Here is a 12128-nt window from a genome sequence, read left to right on the forward strand (position 1 = left end):
CAGTTCATTGATGTTATTTGAAATGATCCAATTTATTTTGATTTTTTGCTGCAACCCTTTTTATCGGCTCTCATGCTCCGAAAAATAATTGCAGTAATTAACTTTTTTTTGGATTTGCTATTTGCTCAATAGCCGTTGTTTAAAGCAGAACAGCGTTCTGTGTAGCCCTTGATCTCGATCTTTATTTCTAGCTCGTTAGGGTTTTCATATAGGTTCTTTTGTGTTTTCTGTGCTTTTCCCTTACTCTTCGAATGGATGAGTTCAACTGCTTATTGGATGGAATTTTGTTAGACCTCTAGCTTAAAGAGACTGTTTTAATAGAAAACTTGGAATTGGAAAGGTTGATGTTGATATTCTTCGTGGAATACAACACGTAGCCTTTTTGTTTTCATCTAAATGTTATAGGAATTAAATCTGATTTTATACAAGGTTCCGCTTTACTTGATTGTTTGTGCTTATGGTGTCCACATAGAAGAATAGTAAGGCCTAGGTACGGCACCGTATCAGTCTTGTGATGGAAACCGTTCCAAGATCTTGTAATTTTTCTACTCCCCTATTCAGGTTCTTCTACCATGTCTTGTTAGGACCCTATTAACAATAAAAAGGTGCCATGTTTTTTGTTATCGTTTCACGTACTTTTTTTGTAAATTCGGGCGCATACTTAAACGATGTACCACTGAAAGCCCTAACGAGCAGTACGAGATCTATTGTTGGCAAAAGGGTCCTAAGTAACATAATTATTAAGTTTTTAATTGCTCTCAAACGAAACTTGAAGCAATTATAATAGTCCTTTGGTCTATTTTTATGCATTTTTTCGCTTGACCGATTTTTCGTCTTACTCATCTGACTTCTCGACCCCAAAAACGGTATAAACAGGTAGCGCCCTGAGGTTATTGAGTTCTCTTAGATTCCTTCAGCTCACTAGTGTCCCAATATGCGATTCACAGAAACTCTTTTGGAGGCTTATACGTGGTCCTTGTTATCGATCTGTTGTTATTAAATTGGGTTTGGACGCAATCATCAAAATTTATTGAAGAAACAGGAAATTATTTTTTTGTTAAAGCATAACATAGCTAAGCAAAGAAAATACATTTTTAAGATTTTTCAACTTTGTTTTTACAGAATAATTTGCCAAATTCAATCACAGGAGAATGACCACAGGAGAAACAGGAAATTATTTTTTTAGTTAAAGCATAACATAGCTAAGCAAAGAAAATACATTTTTAAGATTTTTCAACTTTGTTTTTACAAAATAATTTGCCAAATTCAATCACAGGAGCATGACCATGTTCTTCAAATGCTTGACTAAAATTATATATAATAAACAAGGAGGTTCGGTAATGTGCGTACGCACATAATGTTCAGATCCCGCTCATTCACATTCTTGACTTAAGTAGCTACCAAATGATGAAGAGATAGAAAACTTTCAAAAACATACATATCGTTCAATAAACAACCAAAGAAATACGATAATGCCCCGCTAGAGGGCCGACAAAAGTTGTTGATAATAGGACTACTAGAAAGGTAATAGTAAAAATCAAACAACAAACATTAGTTAAGATCAAAACTCGATGTCTCTAAAAAAATCAAAAAAACAAACTCGCATCAGATATAAACCAATACAAAACCATTTGACCTATACTTCAAAAGAAAAGATTAGGGTTTTCTCGTAGTAACAGTAGTAACAAAGCCGAGAAACAAATGTTTGAAGCTAAAACCGTTATAAAGATTAAATTATAGCTCACTGGAAACGGGTTGTGACCTGTGTCTACAGAGACTGAGCTCCAAATCGACCAAAAAAATATTTAAAGACGAAGCTCAAAAACCCAAATTTATTTTTGAAAAGAAATATTTTCAAAAATCATAACAGACCTAGGAGTACAACAAAAAGCGGTGGATTAAGATGCAAAACCTCAGGAAGACAGTTGGGCCTGTTAGTGATGAGAGTAAGTCAGGAGACCACAAAAAACCTATATGAAGAAGCCGAAATTTTACGACATGATGCTGTTCAAAGCACTATAACTAAAAGATGTTACCTGCAAGAACTGCAAATTGTCATTTTCCGTTTGTCTTCAAACCAACGAGTCTTCCTTAAGAAGAGGACGACTTAAACATGAGAACAAAAAGAAACCCAAAAATTAAACTTTATAGAAATCTCGAAAACTTTTAATGAAACTAAATGGTCGAAGCAATCAGCCACAACATATAGCCAGGAGCAAAAAAATGTTGGTACCAACAAAACTAATTCAGACTTCTAATGAGTGACATTAAGTTACATCGTGACGAAAACAGAAGCAAACAGGAGGCAGAGGATAAAAATCTTTTTTAAATTTAATTTCAAAGTCGTTAAAACAAACAGCTATAAACTGAAATCTTTAACTGGCTTGATCTATACGTCTTGGGAAAGCAGTTAGGATCTATCGTCATCGGGTATATTGCATATAACACCGAAAGGAAAGACAAACCACAAAGACGAGATAACTCTGTCTCAGACCAAAATGCATACTCTTCAACAAAAACAGTTAATATAATCAGATACGCCTTTTTTGAACGTTTTGCATTTTGCCTACAATTTTTTTTTATAATTAGACTTGTCAATAATGAGAATTCGACAAGGAAACAAGGAATTAAACTCATAAAATATGCACTTATGATAAAAAACAAAGGAAAAATTGAAAGCGTGTAGTACCAAAATAAAGAAACCATTATTTGAATAAGAAACCGTTACTCGCATTAATATATAACTCACAGAAAAGTGGTTTCCCCCTGTTTTACTGAGACTGCGCCTAAAGTTGAGAGAAATCAGATGAAATGGTGGCAAAGTTCAAAATTCCACCGATATTTTCTCAAACCAAATATATGCAAAAGTCGTAAGACATTTTTTAACAACTGAAAAGAAATGTTTGTTCTATTTTACCTTCTTAAAGCTAAATCCTTTGCAAGCTTCATCTCTGTTTGCGGACACTAGGTTATTGAGATACAAAAAGTATAAGGAATTAAAGCAAAAAGCAAGAAGTCCATAAAATTTTTACGGAAATAATTGATCACAGCCTTAAAAACCATGAGCTGAAACCATAATATAATCTCGTTGGGTCTCGTTTATTGTGAATGCATCTGTCTTTAAATGGGCCCTGATTTGAAATTCTTGTTCTTAATTTACATAAAAAACATTTACATAGCGGAATTATTTTGTAATAAAGGTCGCGCCCCATTAAAATCTAGAAAATTTTTATCATAAGGGTCCAGGGTGAGATCAAGATCAACCCAGATATTGCCGCGCGTCTAACAAAACACTCAATTGTTAAAACGGTTGCGAAATAGATCAATTCTGTACAAAGTTCTTCAGTTTGTCAAAAATAATTAATGCATTTTCTGGAATTATCGAGTTTAAGTTTGCAAAAAATTGGCAAAATAATAATTCCACAAGACATTTAAAGCCAGCGGGAGTACAAATAGCTCCTTTTTGAGCTTAAGAAGATGATGGCTACAGTTTTAAGGTGTCTGCTTCCACCAAATATTAAGCAAGTGGGTTAAAATAGTCATTTTTTTTTACTAAAAAATCTCTATTTTGAGATATTTAGCATAAATTCTAACCAAAAAACTCGCATCGAACAATTCGGCAACCCTCCTTTATCTTTAGAAATAAAATCGGTAACACTACAGTTAACAATTTTAACATATTTTAGCATGTCGAAAATTTGGTCAAAAATGTGAATAAAAACAGGTGAATTACGTCTAATATTCACAAAACTTTAAACCTCTAACTCCCTATAAAAAGCGAAAATGGAAAAAATCTTTTTAGTTCCATATTCTACGCTGGACGGGCTTTCTAATAATACCACTCACAACTCTCTACGATTTTTATATCGATCGGCCAAAATTGTCTGAACAAAAAAACCCATTTGAGTATATAGTTCCTCCCCTCTCAAGAGGGGTCGGAACAACAAGTTTGATTGTTTGGCGTTTTAAGGTTCGAAACATTCTGTCCAAACGCACTTCTTGTCCCTCGATGTATTGATTTGTTGAGAATTAGTCCAATTGGCCCTAACTTTATAAATTTATTTCAGATCGTAATGGACACAACAATTTTAATTTTGGTCGGCATCGGACTGTTGATTTTAGCCCTCTTTGGAACCGTTTTCTGGATGTTAACTGTATCCGGACTGTTTGAAAAGATCGATGTGCACACTCGGAAGAAACACCTGTTGAATGCTCCCAAAGTAATGGCGTACAAATCCTATACGGGGAATTACAAGCAAGTCGGTGATGCTTTTTCGTGGTTGGTTAATGCGGCCCCGTTCAGTGACACTATCGGGATATACTACGACGATCCACAGAAGGTGAGGTGAACCTTTGCTAAAGACCCTTCGATCATATTCAAAAGCTCGATGCGCGAACCAACCCTAGGATACATATCGTGAAGCAATTAGATGGGTCATATAATTTAAGTAGAAAGAAAGAATTAATTTCTTCAATGAAAACTACAAATTGCAGCATAATATCATATTGCATTGGAGAGGACAGACAGCGGGGTTATAGACACCCACTTTTCAGTGTACTCCAGAGTTGAGTATAAATAAAATAACAATTACTACAATTCGAAACGAAAAAAGATTTACAAATTAACAGAGATAGACAATATGACACAAAAATTAAAAATCAAAAACATCTTGCAAGTTCGTGATTACAAACTAAAAAGGAACTCTTCAACTTATGGCAAAAATTAGCAATTTCTCCGGACGTGTTCGCTTCAAAGTCCGCAGGAACAATTTCGAGGCTTTTCAATTTATTGTAAAATCCTGTTGCACGAAATTTGACTGAACAGCGCTCTATTTTTCTTTCGCATAAAGGTTGTTTGAGTAATTTAATTGCCGATCCCCTTGTTTCTCTTTCTATGGTATAAGGTATTAACAAGTCAGTACAAAAATTTTAACAATGAAGTCACTGATTGCTTTCAGAGAAAATTTAAATAATTCATAAATGTGCAGATCATGAGGTCAATATGGAGTGCTTCGGAATGTCCTTACATGAATCGTTTTTTTTCTTTTGAAATGAACTTTATTTTTTTTCTGTAAAAGATAAATTGGTAGAAGTGAAGAGTAACGCGCAAGAGTAAATAGGAATAGAACATTATTGAATCAGAAAGAGCTATTACCACTTTTTCAGAAGCAACACTAAAAGATGAATTCATGAGAATCAATACCGCAACAATTAAGATCCTGGTAATTTTTTGTTTGTAGTCATTTAGGTTTGCTCTGTTTATGCTAAGATCTCTCAGCATTTGTACTATCAAAAATAGTTGAGTGAAGAATGCTGACCCAATATTGTGTTACATAGAAGTAGAAGGTGAAACTTGGCAACGTTTTGACCCAGTGGCGTTATTTACAAATGGAAATCTTTTAGGTTGGAAAAGACAAATGTCGTTACGCTGTTGGAGCAGTCGTTGAGCCATGCGGTGACAAAATGACATTGGAAGAACTAGTTAAACGACTAGAAGACGAGGAGTACAAATTTTTCAAGCTACCAGGATCGGATCCGGACGATGGGGGATCCAGCGATGCTAAGTCAGATAAAAATGCAGAACTGGTTGTGACACCGATGGTACATTGTGTGTTTCCCTTTGTTAATACGCTGTCAATTCTCATTGCAGTCAGGCGTGTGTATCCTGCACTCCAGAAATATATTGAGGCAAGTTATTCAGTTTTCACTGCATAAGTGGTCACGTTTTTGTTCTAGTGTATCTGTAAGCTGAGCTAAGTTATATGTTGGTAGTGTCGGTTTGATTTGAGGATTTTGAATTAACGAGTTGCTTTTTGTGAAGAAGAGGACTTTTTGTTGATCTGAAGAGGATTTTTCTTGATCTGATTTTTACGACTCAACGAAGCGTATTATGTTTTCTCTCCCTCTATCAGCAGAAGAGTTAAAGTTTTTACAAAAACAACGCTTTTGTCAATATCTCTATTTAGTACAGAGATAAAAAATTGCGTATTTTGAGAAAAAAAGGTTGAATCAAATTTTTGGCCATTTGTTGGACATTTTTTAAATGAATTTTTAGTCCGTCTCTCATCTGTGCTAAACTAACTTTTCGTACAACGTTCAGCTTCTTTTAAATCGCTGTTGAAGTCTTGATCAACAGAGAAAAATTCATTTGCGAGTTGTCTAATGGCTAATTGTCAAAAAAATTTATGAAAATCAAAAAATTATAAAGATGTCGAACCCAAAAAACTAAGAAACAGGATTTTAAGTTTAATTAACAGAATGCGCTTTTTCCGCATGCACAATTGATTGAACACCAATCAGCAATAACTTAATGTACATTTTGGACATTTTCGGATTACTCTGATTTGAAAAAAAAAATTGTCAGTTTATGAATTTTGATCCCTTATTATGGCCAAATGAGTTTTTTTCCATATTCCGACCCTCGTAAAAAACAATAATGAATCTTAGTTGTAAGGAGCAGCTTCGCGTACTCAGTCAGCTATTATTGATTTCGGGTTTCATTTAGTTTAGATCTTTTTGGGAGCAGTCTTTAAAGAATTTTTCATAAGTTTTGAGGTCAGTTGGAAGTCAAATATGGGGGGGGGGGGCAAATCAGGTAGCAGAACGGGCAAACACACTGAGGCAGCACAGGTAACAAAAAAGTTGAATTTCAGGGTGAAGGCGGCTAACTTTTGTTGACTTGCCCTGCTTTGACTGCTGCTTTTAATGGTATCCTCTTTTCAATATTAGAGTTCGTCGAGACTTTTTAAAAAGCAAATATTAAATTCCAGCAGTGCTTTGCTTCAACTTTATGAAAAAGTTTGAATGATTCTGGTATTTTTTTTGAGTTCGAAAATAATTGTTCTGATAACTTTCGACCTTATTTAATTCTAGTTCTCCTATTCATCTTTTTTTGGCGGCTTACATGATTATCATCAATCATGACAGTTTGTAATGAGAAGAGGCAGTTTTTATTGCATTCAATTCCACTTATTCTCACGGCGATTACGTGCTTAAAAACGACGCGTTTTTCAAAACAGAACGTTTTAATACTCAAATTCACAAATGCTCCGTTTTTTCTGTTGTTGACAGTGATGAGTTTTAAATTAATACAATTTGAAACATTTTGCACATCAACTGTACCTGCTCTCTGTTTTTCATGATTTGAACGTTTTTCAGTAAACGAATTTTACTTTCATAAAAAAAATTAATTCATTTATTTAGTTTACTGCTGATGATCGTTTCATCTTTCTATCAAAACACAAACAATTCAGTGGCCTGAAATGTTCTCTACTAAATTATATCATCTGCTTTTTGACCCCTCCTTAGCTTATGGCTTTATCACATTTGATGTTTTGTGAGAATTTTAGATTCGATGCTCAATTATTTACAATACTTTTTCAAGTTTTGAATTCAAAACTACAGCATATAACTTTCTGTTTTTTAGGGTGCCTCAGAGAGCGTTCATTTACAACTTCTCAGTTATATAAGTTTCCAAAACATTCTTCTATTTCAGTGTTCTACATAGAGAAACATATCAAGATGTGAAGAAAGTTAAGCCTTCTGATTTTAATCGTATGTTTTACTAATACTTTGACCTAATTAGCCTCATATGCATTTTTAATGCTTTATGATTTTTGGTTTACTTGCTTGTTTGGCAAATAAGCTTGTTTGAAATAAATGAGACGCCTCCTGCTTTGTGAAACGAAATCACATTTGCTAATTGCTGCTAGCTCTTCAGCTCTGCATAGTATTTTTTTGTTGTAACTATTTTATCATGTAGTGTGGGTGCATCATTAAGATTCTTAACACAATGTGTGTACATCAAATTTTTGGTTACTTTCAAACCACAGGTTTCAAAAAAATTAAGTTGTTCTTTTCTCAATTGTGTAACCTCTTCTGCTCTATCGTTAGTCGACACATTTGTAGTCATGGAATCAATTAGACGGTCCGAATTGCTTGTTCTTTTTTCTTTTTTGCTTGAATTTCATTCCAGGAATTGGCCTGCTATGATTTTGAGTTTCTTAACTAGATTGAATCTTTTAAACGTTTGCCGCTGTTTATAAATCTGCTTGAAATCTTTTGGACTTCTACGTGCTATTTAATTTTTTTGTTTTACAAAAGCAAGGTTCAGGGGATGTTGCAAGACTGAGCTTGAAAAATGCAGACAATTTTGTGCCATTGATAGTGTACGCCTTTAAATTCAAATATTTATGTCAAATACTCAAAATAATTTGTTTTAGTTTCCAGTTTTTAGCTATTCTGTAACAGTGCTGCGGCTAGGAATAGCCTTAAATCAAAAGGATCCCACTGAACATTTATGATTTAGAGCTCCCGTCCCCTAATGATTTTTTAGTTCTTTTTCGTTCAATTAGATAAAACATGAAAATATTTTTTATTAAATCTATTGTTACTTATACAGCCACAGTTACCAATCTTTTCGATCAAAGCGTTTTGGTCAAGACGTTGAGAATATAAAACAACATTTTACTATGAATAAAACGTCATCAATTTGACTTCAGAATTGTCAAAAACATCTTATTTCGAAAAGAATCATAGATGAAAACTGATGAGGCTCATTCAAAGTCGTGTATACTGCAAAACAATTCAATCTTTAAGGTTTCGTGTTTTCTTTGCAACACGTTATAGGAAAAACTCTTGATATTTTTGTGTCATAATTTGATTTCAACGAAGCGTTTCGTTCTCAAATTTTACTCAGGTTTCTTTGTTCTTCTGAAAACTGAAATGCGTTTTCCTTTTGTCTGTTTCAAACTTTGGCGGAATAAGTTAAGTTTTTTTCGTAGCATTTGGATAAAAACCATTTTTGTAGCGAAAACAAACGTTTCTTGAACATCTTTTGCGATATAATGAATTGATATATGTTTTGCTTTCAAGTGCGAATTTGAGAGCATTCTGTGCCATGCACAGAACAAGCGATCCTTCTTGTTATGAGTATACTTTTCGAAACAGAGCGAGAGCTAATGTGACGTTTCCGACAGCAAGTTGCTTGTGTTAGCAAACTTCAATGGGCATGCTTCAAGTTAAGATTAAAATCTTGTATGAGTTTAATGAACAGCTTTTTGTTCTGATATTTTGGGAATTTCTGTAATTTCTCTGAAACAAGATTTGTAGCAATTAAATTAGTCCTGCCGGTCTTTTTTATTCGATTTTTCGCTGGACCAATTCTTCATCTGACGTTTTGAATTTTTGGCCCTCAAAAACGAGATAAACAGGTAGCGCGCAGCGGGCATTAGGTGCCCTTAGAGCCTTTCAGCTCAAACTGTTTGGAGACTTATACTTATGGTGTGAAGGGCGGTTCTTAGAGGTTGAAGACCCCTCCTGTTGCCCCCCCCCCCAACTATTCTCCCCCCGCGCTGTTATCACCCCACCCAACTGTTGCCCCCCCCCCCCCCGTTTCTAGCTACTGACGAAGGGCCGCTCGTTTAAAGCACGCGAATTTTAGTATTTTGTACAATTTTTTCAAACACTTTAAAAATTTTTGAAATTTTTTTGATTTTTTAATCCTTGGGTAACCCAAGGAACCTCCTGTAGGTTTTAATAATAGACTAATGCATAGTTTATAGTGGAAGTAGAATGAATTCAACATTTTAAAATTACGATTTTTAGCTTTTTTTTTAGAAAACATGCATTTTTTTCAAATTTTTTGACGTTCATTTTCCTTATTCAGGTCTTTCTAGAACCAGGGTCTTGAAAATCTCCTGAGAGTTTTGATATAAAGTTACTGACAAATTTTTTATTTGGCCGTGGTTTAGTTTTCCAACTTTTTAACGTCACAAATTTTAGCAATTTTTTTATGAAACTTGCTTTTTTCATTTTTTTTGAGTATTTTCATTTTTTAGATTTTTTAGCCTCAAATTGGTTACTGTATAATTTCTAGATGTAATAAAACGTTTTGCAAGATTTTAACATCACGAATTGTGGCATATTTGACAATTTTTGCCATTTTTTTATTTTTTTGAGATTTATAGTCATTATTCAGTTTTTTGAGCCTCAAGGGTCAGAAAACCTCCGTTAGTGTTTAAAATTTATTTACTGGAAAATTATGTTGGTTATCGATTAGTTTTCAACTTTTTAAAGAAACAAATTTTATCAAGTTTTTAAGTGAAACTTGCATTTTTTTTAGTTTTTTTGAAGTTTTTGTCATTTTTTTTTAGGTTTTTCTAGCTTCAAGAGCCACGGAACTTCCTCTAGGGTCTGATGTGTTACTGCATAGTATATAGATGTAACGAAATGTTTTTAAAAGATTTTAATACCAAGAATTTACGCAATTTTTTTAAATGTTTGCAATTTTGTATTTGAATTTTTTCCTGCACCAAGGGCCGTGGGAACTCCTCCAAGGTTTGATAATAAGCTGGTGCATAATTTTGTAGAGTTAATGGATTGATGATCAATATTCTATATGACTCCAGTTTTAGTAATTTAAATTTGGCTGAAATTTTAAGTTTTCTTCAAATTTTCGGAAATTTTTCATGTTCCATGTGTATGGATCTTTCTGAGCCAGTGAAACTATTTCAGGCTTGAAACAGGGATAATTTATAGTCTCTTGGGACAAGGAAATGGTGCTCAACATATTAATATCTTGAATTTTAGCAAGATTTTGTTATAATTTGCAGTTTCCAAAATTTTTCAATTTTTTTTTGTCATTTGAGTTTAACGACCATTACTGGCCAACAAAACTTTTCAAGTTATGGAGATGGTTTACTAGACAGAAACTTCGAGTCAATAAATGGTTTTCAATATTTTTCCTGCGACTTCTGGAAACTTCTGTTTTAATTTTTCGGTTTTTTCCTCTTTGATTTATGTACTAACAAGGCTAGAAAACTAGAAGTTGCAGTGTCGAAAACCATCATGGAAAATGTTCTTATCTTCCTTTCTCTCTGCGTTGGTTAGCGTTTTTTTTCTTCTCTTTCTCCTTTACGTTGTATATATCTCTTTACTTTTGTTGATGCCACACATCAGCTGCTGCTATTTGGCGGAATGTCATCTCTGATCCTCATTAACAATGAGTTAGAGTAGAAATGTTTTGATTATAAATGACCTGACAGGCACTGTTTTAGGAAATCGTTGTTAATTTTTCTCAAAATCAATTTGTAGCAAATAGATTAATCCTGTTTGTCTCTTTATGCAATTTTTCGCTTGGCCGATTTTTTGTCTGATCCATTTGACTTTCGTCTTCAGAATTGTGATAAGGAGGTAGCGTAGCGCCAAGTTTTCATAAAGTTCTCTTAGTGCCGTTCAGCCCACTAGTCTTTAAGTATGCGAATAACAGAAACTGTTTTGGAGACTTATACTTATGATGTGAAGGGCTGTTTTTAGAAATTGATCCCACACCCTCACCACCAACTGCCCCCACATCAGTCCCGCCAAGCTAACCGCTCGCCGGTCGTTTGAGAGCAATTCACCCGACGTTAGTTGGCAATGTTTACTTTTTCCTCAAATGTAGTTTTAGTTGCGGCCAGCCTATTTGTTCTAAAAATTTCAACTCAACTTTTTTTTGTCTTGTTAGTTCGTACCGGATTTCTACTTCGGCATGTTTGATAATTGTGATATGGGCTAGGTGTTAGCTGACGGTTTTTTTTCTTGGACGTCATTTCTTTTCGGAAAGTTTTATAGCTAACTTTTATTCTTCTTGACATTTGTTGTTATTTTTGTCACTTGGTCCTTGAGTGGTCTAATGTAGCATATGCTTTATGAGTATCATAGGGTTATTAAGAATTAAGTTTTCTTGCTTTACCGACTTTGGCGCAAATATTTCCTATTTTCGCCAGGTTTCTTATTGTCCTTCGTTACTTTCTCGTTCATTGCTGTACCTGGAATTTGGCGTGTATTCTCCGAGGACGCAGTGTTGTCATCATATTGATAAAACTATACTTCTACAGCACTATCTTTCTAAAAATCGAAGGAAAAAGAAGCGTTTCCTTGTAATAGCCGTAAAAGTATACTAATGTTCTTTTTGGTGTCCTTGTTGTTTTTCTTGGAAAAAAAACGCTTTTTGGCTGCCATCCTTTGATGACGCGCCAAGAGGTCAATGAGTCATTTTATAGTGATTCCTTACACTGTGCAGCTGAATCTGCTCGCATTGCTTCCTTTTTCACTCAAATGAAAAACTCGAAATACAATTGCTCGAA

General features: G+C 34.2%; 2 protein-coding genes across 2 annotated transcripts in view; one reads left to right on the plus strand and one right to left on the minus strand.

Annotated features, from left to right (window-relative positions):
* LOC142337798 (cyclin-dependent kinase 9-like) overlaps positions 1-12128 on the minus strand; it is a 209603-nt gene that overhangs the window by 140374 nt on the left and 57101 nt on the right. The gene's annotated exons all lie outside the window — the stretch shown is intronic.
* Positions 1-12128, plus strand: part of LOC142337797 (testis-expressed protein 264-like) — a 114956-nt gene that overhangs the window by 102006 nt on the left and 822 nt on the right. Inside the window, exons 2-3 of the mRNA XM_075387316.1 lie at positions 4066-4340; positions 5404-5688. Of these exons, the coding sequence (XP_075243431.1) occupies positions 4074-4340; positions 5404-5688 (552 nt within the window). The 5' untranslated portion in view covers positions 4066-4073. The remainder of the gene's footprint in view (positions 1-4065; positions 4341-5403; positions 5689-12128) is intronic.

This window comes from Convolutriloba macropyga, chromosome 4 (assembly GCF_964194025.1).
Source record: "Convolutriloba macropyga chromosome 4, txConMacr16.3, whole genome shotgun sequence".
NCBI lineage: Eukaryota > Metazoa > Xenacoelomorpha > Acoela > Convolutidae > Convolutriloba > Convolutriloba macropyga.